General features: G+C 43.0%; 1 protein-coding gene across 1 annotated transcript in view; it reads left to right on the top strand.

The window, feature by feature from the left end:
- The window catches only part of LOC135554813 (RNA binding protein fox-1 homolog 1-like), a 252,533-nt gene that overhangs the window by 233,505 nt on the left and 6,146 nt on the right, over window positions 1–12,882 (top strand). The window contains 1 exon segment of the mRNA XM_064987255.1: window positions 12,663–12,738. Within this exon segment, the coding sequence (XP_064843327.1) occupies window positions 12,663–12,738 (76 nt within the window).

Below are 12,882 nucleotides of genomic sequence, written 5' to 3'. Positions count from 1 at the left end.
GGACTGTGAGAGAGAGAGAGAGTAACAGTCCTCTCTGCTTCATATTGACATGTTTCTGGGGAGGACTGTGTGAGAGAGAGAGTAACAGTCCTCTCTGCTTCATATTGACATGTTTCTGGGGAGGACTGTGAGAGAGAGAGAGAGTAACAGTCCTCTCTGCTTCATATTGACATGTTTCTGGGGAGGACTGTGAGAGAGAGAGAGTAACAGTCCTCTCTGCTTCATATTGACATGTTTCTGGGGAGGACTGAGAGAGAGCTGGAGTAACAGTCCTCTCTGCTTCATATTGACATGTTTCTGGGGAGGACTGTGAGAGAGAGAGAGAGTAACAGTCCTCTCTGCTTCATATTGACATGTTTCTGGGGAGGACTGTGAGAGAGAGAGAGTAACAGTCCTCTCTGCTTCATATTGACATGTTTCTGGGGAGGACTGAGAGAGAGCTGGAGTAACAGTCCTCTCTGCTTCATATTGACATGTTTCTGGGGAGGACTGTTAGAGAGAGAGAGAGTAACAGTCCTCTCTGCTTCATATTGACATGTTTCTGGGGAGGACTGTTAGAGAGAGAGAGAGAGAGTAACAGTCCTCTCTGCTTCATATTGACATGTTTCTGGGGAGGACTGTTAGAGAGAGAGAGTAACAGTCCTCTCAGCTTCATATTGACATGTTTCTGGGGAGGACTGTGAGAGAGAGAGAGAGTAGCAGGCCTCTCTGCTTCATATTGACATGTTTCTGGGGAGGACTGTGAGAGAGAGAGAGAGTAACAGTCCTCTCTGCTTCATATTGACATGTTTCTGGGGAGGACTGTGAGAGAGAGAGAGTAACAGTCCTCTCTGCTTCATATTGACATGTTTCTGGGGAGGACTGAGAGAGAGCTGGAGTAACAGTCCTCTCTGCTTCATATTGACATGTTTCTGGGGAGGACTGTTAGAGAGAGAGAGAGAGTAACAGTCCTCTCTGCTTCATATTGACATGTTTCTGGGGAGGACTGTTAGAGAGAGAGAGAGAGAGTAACAGTCCTCTCTGCTTCATATTGACATGTTTCTGGGGAGGACTGTTAGAGAGAGAGAGAGAGTAACAGTCCTCTCAGCTTCATATTGACATGTTTCTGGGGAGGACTGTGAGAGAGAGAGAGAGTAGCAGGCCTCTCTGCTTCATATTGACATGTTTCTGGGGAGGACTGTGAGAGAGAGAGAGTAACAGTCCTCTCTGCTTCATATTGACATGTTTCTGGGGAGGACTGTTAGAGAGAGAGAGTAACGCTCCTCCTCTGCTTCATATTGACATGTTTCTGGGGAGGACTGTGAGAGAGAGAGAGTAGCAGTCCTCTCTGCTTCATATTGACATGTTTCTGGGGAGGACTGTTAGAGAGAGAGAGTAACAGTCCTCTCTGCTTCATATTGACATGTTTCTGGGGAGGACTGTTAGAGAGAGAGAGAGTAACATTCCTCTCTGCTTCATATTGACATTTGCTATACTTCAGATTCTATACTTTTCTTATTAAATCCTTTTTCCCATCCTCTCCTCCACATCATCCCTCTTTCTCCCTATACCTCTTCACTTTATCCTCTACCCCTCCAGCTCTGAATCATCCTCTTTTTCCCTATACCTCTTCACTTTATCCTCTACCCCTCCAGCTCTGAATCATCCTCTTTCTCCCTATACCTCTTCATTTTATAGTCTACCCCTCCAGCTCTAAATCATCCTCTTTCTCCCTATACCTCTTCATTTTATAGTCTACCCCTCCAGCTCTAAATCATCCTCTTTCTCCCTATACCTCTTCATTTTATAGTCTACCCCTCCAGCTCTAAATCATCCTCTTTCTCCCTATACCTCTTCATTTTATAGTCTACCCCTCCAGCTCTAAATCATCCTCTTTCTCCCTATACCTCTTCATTTTATAGTCTACCCCTCCAGCTCTAAATCATCCTCTTTCTCCCTATACCTCTTCACTTTATCCTCTACCCCTCTATCTCTAAATCATCCTCTTTCTCCCTATACCTCTTCACTTTATCCTCTACCCCTCTATCTCTGAATCATCCTCTTTCTCCCTATACCTCTTCACTTTATCCTCTACCCCTCTATCTCTGAATCATCCTCTTTCTCCCTATACCTCTTCACTTTATCCTCTACCCCTCTATCTCTAAATCATCCTCTTTCTCCCTATACCTCTTCACTTTATCCTCTACCCCTCTATCTCTGAATCATCCTCTTTCTCCCTATACCTCTTCACTTTATAGTCTTCCCCTCTATCTCTGAATCATCCTCTTTCTCCCTATACCTCTTCACTTTATAGTCTTCCCCTCTCCTCCCTCCCCAGATCTCCCCTCAGAGAGCACAGTGCTATTGTGAATCTTGTCTTCTCTTGCAGAAATAATTTGGTCCTCCTTGCAGCAGATGAAATGTCTTGTAACACCTCTACAGGTAATCATAAATACAGAGAGATATAGAATACAACTCAGTATCAAATCACATCACCCCACCCCTCTCTATCTCTCCCTCTATCTCTCTCTCTCTCGCCCAATCTCTCTCTCTCTCTCGCTCTATCGCTCTCTATCTCTCTCCCATTTTATCTCTCTCTCTCCCTCTCTCACCCATTCTCGCTCTCTAGCTCTCTCTCCCATTCTCTCTCTCTCTCTTTCTCTTTCTCTCCCGCTCTATCGCTCTCTATCGCTCTCTCCCTCTCTCTCTCCCATTCTCTCTCTCTCTCTCTCTTTCTCTCTCGCTCTATATCTCTCTCTCTCTCTCCCATTCTATCTCTCTCTCCCTCACTCTCTCCCATTCTATCTATCTCTCTATCTCTTTCTTTCTTGCTCTATCACTCTCTACCTCTCTCTCTCTCCCATTCTATCTCTCTCTCCCACGCTCTCTCTCTCTCTCTCTCTCTTTCTCTCTCACTCTATCGCTCTCTATCTCTCTCTCTCTCTCTCCCATTCTACCTCTCTCCCTCTCTCTCTCCCATTCTCTCTCTCTCTCCACCTCTCTCTCTCTCTCTCTCTCTCTCTCTCTCTCTCTCTCTCTCTCTTCTATCCCTCTCTCTCTCTCTCTCTCTCTCTCTCTCTTCTATCCCTCTCTCTCTCTCTCTCTCTCTCTCTCTCTCTCTCTCTCTCTCTCTCTCTCTCTCTCTCTCTTCTATCCCTTTCTCTCTCTTTCTCTCTCCCTCTCTCTCACTTTCTCCCTCTGTCTATCTCTCTCTGTCTCTTATCCTCACCGTAGCAGTTATTACAACTGGTGTCATGATGTCGCATAGCAGGCCCTTCGTAGAGCTTCGTAGAGTTGTAATGAACAGGATTTACTATTTCATTAGCAGTTATTACAACTGGTGTCATGATGTCTCATAGCAGGCCCTTCGTAGAGCTTCGTATAGTTGTCATGAACAGGATTTACTATGTCATAAGCAGGTATAACAACTGGTGTCATGATGTACTATGTCATAAGCAGTTATAACAACTGGTGTCATGATTTACTATGTCATAAGCAGTTATAACAACTGGTGTCATGATTTACTATGTCATAAGCAGTTATAACAACTGGTGTCATGATTTACTATGTCATAAGCAGTAATAACAAATGGTGTCATGATTTACTATGTCATAAGCAGTTAAAACAACTGGTGTCATCTATGACTGATGATCTATTAGGAACCAGTATTAGTGCTAAACTACCATTGGCTGTTAGTAGAGACTGTAGGTCAGTATAGTAGAGACTGCAGGTCAGTGTAGTAGAGACTGTACTGTAGGTCAGTATAGTAAAGACTGCAGGTCAGTATAGTAAAGACGGCAGGTCAGTATAGTAAAGACAGTACTGTAGGTCAGTATAGTAGAGCCTGTTCTGTAGGTCAGTATAGTAGAGACTCTACTGTAGGTCAGTATAGTAGAGACTGTAGGTCAGTATAGTAGAGACTGCAGGTCAGTATAGTAGATACTGTAGGTCAGTATAGTAGATACTGTACTGCAGGTCAGTATGGTAGAGACTGTAGGTCAGTATAGTAGAGATTGCAGGTCAGTATAGTAGAGACTGTAGGTCAGTATAGTAGAGACTGCAGGTCAGTGTAGTAGAGACTGTACTGTAGGTCAGTATAGTAAAGACTGCAGGTCAGTATAGTAAAGACGGCAGGTCAGTATAGTAAAGACAGTACTGTAGGTCAGTATAGTAGAGCCTGTTCTGTAGGTCAGTATAGTAGAGACTCTACTGTAGGTCAGTATAGTAGAGACTGTAGGTCAGTATAGTAGAGATTGCAGGTCAGTATAGTAGAGACTGTAGGTCAGTATAGTAGAGACTGCAGGTCAGTGTAGTAGAGACTGTACTGTAGGTCAGTATAGTAAAGACTGCAGGTCAGTATAGTAAAGACGGCAGGTCAGTATAGTAAAGACAGTACTGTAGGTCAGTATAGTAAAGACTGCAGGTCAGTATAGTAAAGACGGCAGGTCAGTATAGTAGAGACTGTACTGTAGGTCAGTATAGTAGAGCCTGTTCTGTAGGTCAGTATAGTAGAGACTCTACTGTAGGTCAGTATAGTAGAGACTGCAGGTCAGTATAGTAGATACTGTAGGTCAGTATAGTAGATACTGTACTGCAGGTCAGTATGGTAGAGACTGCAGGTCAGTATAGTAAAGACTGCAGGTCAGTATAGTAAAGACGGCACTGTAGGTCAGTATAGTAGAGACTGTACTGTAGGTCAGTATAGTAGAGACTGTACTGTAGGTCAGTATAGTAGAGCCTGTTCTGTAGGTCAGTATAGTAGAGACTGTAGGTCAGTATAGTAGAGATTGCAGGTCAGTATAGTAGATACTGTAGGTCAGTATAGTAGATACTGTACTGCAGGTCAGTATGGTAGAGACTGCAGGTCAGTATAGTAAAGACTGCAGGTCAGTATAGTAAAGACGGCACTGTAGGTCAGTATAGTAGAGACTGTACTGTAGGTCAGTATAGTAGAGACTGTATGTCAGTATAGTAGAGATTGTAGGTCAGTATAGTAGATACTGTACTGCAGGTCAGTGTGGTAGAGACTGTACTGTAGGTCAGTATAGTAGAGACTGTACTGTAGGTCAGTATAGTAGAGACTGTACTGTAGGTCAGTATAGTAGAGACTGTACTGTAGGTCAGTATGGTAGAGACTGTAGGTCAGTATAGTAGATACTGTACTGTAGGTCAGTATAGTAAAGACTGTTCTGTAGGTCAGTATAGTAGAGACTGTACTGTAGGTCAGTATAGTAGAGACTGTACTGTAGGTCAGTATAGTAGAGACTGTAGGTCAAGTCAGTGTGGTAGAGACTGTAGGTCAAGTCAGTATAGTAGAGACTGTAGGTCAAGTCAGTGTAGTAGAGACTGCAGGTCAGTATAGTAGATACTGTACTGTCGGTCAGTATAGTAGAGACTGTAGGTCAGTATAGTAGAGACTCTAGGTCAGTATAGAGGAGACTGTGGGTCAAGTCAGTGTGGTAGAGACTGTACTGTAGGTCAGTATAGTAGAGACTGTGGGTCAAGTCAGTATAGTAGAGACTGTACTGTAGGCCAGTATAGTAGAGATTGTAGGTCAGTATAGTAGAGACTGTACTGTAGGTCAGTATAGTAGAGACTGTACTGTAGGTCCGTATAGTAGAGACTGTAGGTCAGTATAGTAGAGACTGTACTGTAGGTCAGTATGGTAGAGACTGTACTGTAGGTCAGTATAGTAGAGACTGTACTGTAGGTCAGTATAGTAGAGACTGTAGATCAGTATAGTAGAGACTGTAGGTCAGTATAGTAGAGACTGTAGGTCGGTATAGTAGAAACTGCAGATCGGTATAGTAGAGACTGCAGGTCAGTATAGTAGAGACTGTACTGTAGGTCAGTATAGTAGAGACTGCAGGTCAGTATAGTAGAGACTGCAGGTCAGTATAGTAGATACTGTAGGTCAGCTTAGTAGAGACTGTACTGTAGGTCAGTATAGTAGAGACTGTACTGTAGGTCAGTATAGTAGAGACAGTAGGTCAGTATGGTAGAGACTGTAGATTGATATAGCAGAGACTCCACTGTAGGTCAGTATGGTAGAGACCCTACTGTAGGTCAGTATGGTAGAGACTGTACTGTAGGTCAGCATGGTAGAGACTGTACTGAAGGTCAGCATGGTAGAGACTGTACTGTAGGTCAGTATGGTAGAGACTGTACTGTAGGTCAGTATGGTAGAGACTGTACTGTAGGTCAGCATGGTAGAGACTGTACTGGAGGTCAGCATGGTAGAGACTGTACTGTAGGTCAGCATGGTAGAGACCTTACTGTAGGTCAGTATGGTAGAGACTATAGGTCAGTATGATAGAGACTGTAGGTCAGTATAGTAGAGACTGTACTGTAGGTCAGTATTGTAGAGACTGTAGGTCAGTATAGTAGAGACTGTAGGTCAGTATAGTAGAGACTGTACTGAAGGTCAGTATGGTAGAGACCGTAGGTCAGTATGGTAGAGACTGTACTGTTAGTCAGTGTAGTAGAGACCTGTACTGTAGGTCAGTATGGTAGAGACTGTACTGTAGGTCAGTATGGTAGAGACTGTACTGTAGGTCAGTTTGGTAGAGACTGTAGGTCAGAATGGTAGATACTGTAGGTCAGTATGGTAGAGACTGTAGGTCAGTATGGTAGAGACTGTACTGTAGGTCAGTATGGTAGAGACTGTACTGTAGGCCAGTATAGTCGAGACTGTACTGTAGGTCTGTATAGTAGAGACTGTACTGTAGGTCAGTATAGTAGAGACTGTACAGTAGGTCAGTATAGTAGAGACTGTAGGTCAGTATAGTCGAGACTGTAGGTCAGTATGGTAGAGACTGTCGGTCAGTATAGTAGAGACTGTAGGTCAGTATGGTAGAGACTGTACTGTAGGTCAGTATAGTAGAGACTACTGTAGGTCAGTATAGTCGAGACTGTAAGTCAGTATGGTAGAGACTGTACTGTAGGTCAGTATAGTAGAGACTACTGTAGGTCAGTATAGTCGAGACTGTAGGTCAGTATGGTAGAGACTGTACTGTAGGTCAGTGTAATAGAGACTACTGTAGGTCAGTATGGTAGAGACTGTACTGTAGGTCAGTATAGTAGAGACTGTTCTGTAGGTCAGTATAGTAGAGACTCTACTGTAGGTCAGTATAGTAGAGACTGTACTGTAGGTCAGTATAGTAGAGACTGTACTGTAGGTCAGTATAGTAGAGACTCTACTGTAGGTCAGTGTAATAGAGACTACTGTAGGTCAGTATGGTAGAGACTGTACTGTAGGTCAGTATAGTAGAGACTGTAGGTCAGTATGGTAGAGACTGTAGTTTAGTAATGTAGAGACTGTAGGTCAGTATAGTAGAGACTGTACTGTAGGTCAGTATAGTAGAGACTGTACTGTAGGTCAGTATAGTAGAGACTGTTCTGTAGGTCAGTATAGTAGAGACTCTACTGTAGGTCAGTATAGTAGAGACTGTACTGTAGGTCAGTGTAACAGAGACTACTGTAGGTCAGTATGGTAGAGACTGTACTGTAGGTCAGTATAGTAGAGACTGTAGGTCAGTATGGTAGAGACTGTAGTTTAGTAATGTAGAGACTGTACTGTTGGTCAGTATATTAGAGACTGTACTGTAGGTCAGTATAGTCGAGACTGTAAGTCAGTATGGTAGAGACTGTACTGTAGGTCAGTATAGTAGAGACTGTAGGTCAGTATGGTAGAGACTGTAGGTCAGTATAATAGAGACTGTAGGTCAGTATAGTAGAGACTGTAACTTAGGTCAGTATAGTAGAGACTGCACTGTAGGACAGTATAGTAGAGACTGTATTGTAGGTCAGTATAGTAGAGACTGTTCTGTAGGTCAGTATAGTAGAGACTCTACTGTAGGTCAGTATAGTAGAGACTGTACTGTAGGTCAGTGTAATAGAGACTACTGTAGGTCAGTATGGTAGAGACTGTAGGTCAGTATGGTAGAGACTCTACTGTAGGTCAGTATAGTAGAGACTGTACTGTCGGTCAGTATAGTAGAGACTGTAGGTCAGTATAGTAGAGACTGTAGGTCAGTATAGTAGAGACTGTAGGTCAGTATAGTAGAGACTGTAGGTCAGTATAGTAGAGACTGTACTGTCGGTCAGTACATTAGAGACTGTACTGTAGGTCAGTGTAGTAGAGACTGTACTGTAGGTCAGTATAGTAGAGACTGTTCTGTAGGTCAGTATAGTAGAGACTGTTCTGTAGGTCAGTATAGTGGAGACTGTACTGTAGGTCAGTATAGTAGAGACTGTTCTGTAGGTCAGTATAGTAGAGACTGTACTGTCGGTCAGTACATTAGAGACTGTACTGTAGGTCAGTATAGTAGAGACTGTACTGAAGGTCAGTATAGTAGAGACTGTAGGTCAGTATAGTAGAGACTGTACTGTAGGTCAGTATAGTGGAGACTGTACTGTAGGTCAGTATAGTAGAGACTGTTCTGTAGGTCAGTATAGTAGAGACTGTACTGTAGGCCAGTATAGTAGAGACTGTACTGTAGGTCAGTATAGTAGAGACTGTACTGTAGGTCAGTATAGTAGAGACTGTACTGTAGGTCAGTATAGTAGAGACTGTAGGTCAGTATAGTAGAGACTGTACTGTAGGTCAGTATAGTGGAGACTGTACTGTAGGTCAGTACAGTAGAGACTGTAGGTCAGTATAGTAGAGACTGTACTGTAGGTCAGTGTAGTAGAGACTGTACTGTAGGTCAGTATAGTAGAGACTGTACTGTAGGCCAGTATAGTAGAGACTGTACTGTAGGTCAGTGTAGTAGAGACTGTAGGTCAGTATGGTAGATACTGTACTGTAGGTCAGTATAGTAGAGACTGTACTGTAGGTCAGTATAGTAGAGACTGTACTGTAGGTCAGTATAGTAGAGACTGTACTGTAGGTCAGTATAGTAGAGACTGTACTGTAGGTCAGTATAGTCGAGACTGTAAGTCAGTATGGTAGAGACTGTACTGTAGGTCAGTATAGTAGAGACTGTAGGTCAGTATGGTAGAGACTGTACTGTAGGTCAGTATAGTAGAGACTGTACTGTAGGTCAGTATAGTAGAGACTGTAGGTCAGTATAGTAGAGACTGTACTGTAGGTCAGTATAGTCAAGACTGTAAGTCAGCATGGTAGAGACTGTACTGTAGGTCAGTATAGTAGAGACTGTACTGTAGGTCAGTATAGTAGAGACTGTACTGTAGGTCAGTATAGTAGAGACTGTAGGTCAGTATAGTAGAGACTGTACTGTAGGTCAGTATAGTCGAGACTGTAAGTCAGTATGGTAGAGACTGTACTGTAGGTCAGTATAGTCGAGACTGTAAGTCAGTATGGTAGAGACTGTACTGTAGGTCAGTATAGTAGAGACTGTACTGTAGGTCAGTATAGTAGAGACTGTAGGTCAGTATAGTAGAGACTGTACTGTAGGCCAGTATAGTAGAGACTGTACTGTATGTCAGTATAGTAGAGACTGTACTGTAGGTCAGTATAGTGGAGACTGTACTGTAGGTCAGTATAGTGGAGACTGTACTGAAGGTCAGTATAGTAGAGACTGTACTGTAGGTCAGTATAGTGGAGACTGTACTGAAGGTCAGTATAGTAGAGACTGTACTGTAGGTCAGTATAGTAGAGACTGTACTGTAGGTCAGTATAGTAGAGACTGTTCTGTAGGTCAGTATAGTAGAGACTGTACTGTAGGTCAGTATAGTAGAGACTGTACTGTAGGTCAGTATAGTAGAGACTGTAGGTCAGTATAGTAGAGACTGTAGGTCAGTATGGTAGAGACTGTAGGTCAGTATAGTAGAGACTGTACTGTAGGTCAGTATAGTAGAGACTGTACTGTAGGTCAGTATAGTAGAGACTGTACTGTAGGTCAGTATAGTAGAGACTGTACTGTAGGTCAGTATAGTAGAGACTGTACTATAGGTCAGTATAGTAGAGACTGTACTGAAGGTCAGTGTAGTAGAGACTGTACTATAGGTCAGTATAGTAGAGACTGTAGGTCAGTATGGTAGAGACTGTAGGTCAGTATAGTAGAGACTCTACTGTAGGTCAGTATAGTAGAGACTGTACTGTAGGTCAGTATAGTAGAGACTGTACTGTAGGTCAGTATAGTAGAGACTGTACTGTAGGTCAGTATAGTAGAGACTGTACTATAGGTCAGTATAGTAGAGACTGTACTGAAGGTCAGTGTAGTAGAGACTGTACTATAGGTCAGTATAGTAGAGACTGTAGGTCAGTATGGTAGAGACTGTAGGTCAGTATAGTAGAGACTCTACTGAAGGTCAGTATAGTAGAGACTGTACTGTAGGTCAGTATAGTAGAGACTGTACTGTAGGTCAGTATAGTAGAGACTGTACTGTAGGTCAGTATAGTAGAGACTCTACTGAAGGTCAGTATAGTAGAGACTGTACTGTAGGTCAGTATAGTAGAGACTGTACTGTAGGTCAGTATAGTAGAGACTGTACTGTAGGTCAGTATAGTAGAGACTGTACTGTAGGTCAGTATAGTAGAGACTGTAGGTCAGTATAGTAGAGACTGTACTGTAGGTCAGTATAGTAGAGACTGTACTGTAGGTCAGTATAGTAGAGACTGTACTGTAGGTCAGTATAGTAGAGACTGTAGGTCAGTATAGTAGAGACTGTACTGTAGGTCAGTATAGTGGAGACTGTACTGTAGGTCAGTATAGTGGAGACTGTACTGTAGGTCAGTATAGTAGAGACTGTAGGTCAGTATAGTAGAGACTGTAGGTCAGTATAGTAGAGACTGTACTGTAGGTCAGTATAGTAGAGACTGTAGGTCAGTATAGTAGAGACTGTAGGTCAGTATAGTAGAGACTGTACTGTAGATCAGTATAGTAGAGACTGTACTGTAGGTCAGTATAGTGGAGACTGTACTGTAGGTCAGTATAGTAGAGACTGTAGGTCAGTATAGTAGAGACTGTACTGTAGGTCAGTATAGTAGAGACTGTACTGTAGGTCAGTGTCGTAGAGTCTTTCGGTCAGTATAATAGAGCAGGTTGGTGAGACTGTGAAGAACAACATCCAAATGTATTGGGGATTAACACACATACACACGCACACACACATACACAATGTCCAAAACGAATGGGAATTAACTGAGCCTAATCGCACAGCGCTGGGCCCGTATGCAAATCATCTTATTTATATTTGCAAGCCAGGCTGCTGATTGGCTGTTATCAGTGTGCGCGGGCAGTCAGGCTCAGAGGGGGAGATTAGAGCTCTGCTATCGCCAACGCTTCTGCTCACTGCCCCTCGGAACTCTGGGATATGGAACCGCTCTCTGGGGTTTTTAGTTTTACGATGTCTGACTGTCTCTCTCTCTGTGTCTGTCTCTCTCTCTGTGTCTTTGTGTCTCTCTGTCTCTCTGTCTGTCTGTCTGTCTGTCTGTCTGTCTGTCTGTCTCTCTTTCTTTCATTCTTTCTCTCTAACTGTTCTACCTCTCTATCTCTGTCCCACTCACTCTTGTTATTTTTGTCAGTCTGCACGTTCTCTTTCTTTGTCTGTCTGTCTGTCTGTCTGTCTGTCTGTCTGTCTGTCTGTCTGTCTCTCTCAATATGAAAATGTAACCAATCCTTTTCTTGTTAGGGTAAAACCTGCTCTTATTCACTATGACATGTACAGCCAACGTCATTCTATGTTTTAATGCCTTATCAAACATATTGAGATGTAGTAGTGAAGGAGGTTATTACCTTTTTTGATTTCTTGGAGAATATTTGCAGTCACAGATTCAAAGTTGTTTCATACATTCACAGATGCTGAGTCCTCTGTTTCTGCACTGAGATGGCTGTCACATGTAACAGTGTTTCATACATTCACAGATGCTGAGTCTTCTGTTTCTGCACTGAGATGGCTGTTACATGTAACAGTGTTTCATACATTCACAGATGCTGAGTCCTCTGTTTCTGCACTGAGATGGCTTTTACATGTAACAGTGTTTCATACATTCACAGATGCTGAGTCCTCTGTTTCTGCACTGAGATGGCTGTTACATGTAACAGTGTTTCATACATTCACAGATGCTGAGTCCTCTGTTTCTGCACTGAGATGGCTGTTACATGTAACAGTGTTTCATACATTCACAGATGCTGAGTCTTCTGTTTCTGCACTGAGATGGCTGTTACATGTAACTGTGTTTCATACATTCACAGATGCTGAGTCCTCTGTTTCTGCACTGAGATGGCTGTTACGTGTAACAGTGTTTCATACATTCACAGATGCTGAGTCTTCTGTTTCTGCACTGAGATGGCTGTTACATGTAACAGTGTTTCATACATTCACAGATGCTGAGTCCTCTGTTTCTGCACTGAGATGGCTGTTACATGTAACAGTGTTTCATACATTCACAGATGCTGAGTCTTCTGTTTCTGCACTGAGATGGCTGTTACATGTAACTGTGTTTCATACATTCACAGATGCTGAGTCCTCTGTTTCTGCACTGAGATGGCTGTTACGTGTAACAGTGTTTCATACATTCACAGATGCTGAGTCTTCTGTTTCTGCACTGAGATGGCTGTTACATTTATCTTTGACTCTATTCAAATGAATCCTAAGAGTTACAGAACACGTACAAGACATGGATGTACTGTGTGTGTGTTTATGTGTGTGTGTGTGTGTGTCTGGTTTTGATGATGGGCACTGATGGTGTTTGTTGTTGTCTCGTGTTTCCATAGTTACGGACCAGTATATGCTGCGGAACCCTACAACCACCCACTTGCTCCAGCAGCCACATACAGCATTGGTGCCATGGTAAAATACACACTCACACCCCCCTCTCTCTCTCTCTCTCTCTCTCTCTCTCTCTGTCTCTGTCTCTCTGTCCCTCTCTGTCTCTCTCTCTCATCCTATCTGTCTCTCTCTGTCTCTCTCTGTCTCTCTCTGTCTCTGTCTCTC

Source organism: Oncorhynchus masou, chromosome 14, assembly GCF_036934945.1.
Source record: "Oncorhynchus masou masou isolate Uvic2021 chromosome 14, UVic_Omas_1.1, whole genome shotgun sequence".
In the NCBI taxonomy this organism is placed as follows: Eukaryota; Metazoa; Chordata; class Actinopteri; order Salmoniformes; family Salmonidae; genus Oncorhynchus; species Oncorhynchus masou.
The sequence above is the reverse complement of the archived record's forward strand: the minus strand, read 5'-3'. Positions and strand labels throughout refer to the sequence as shown.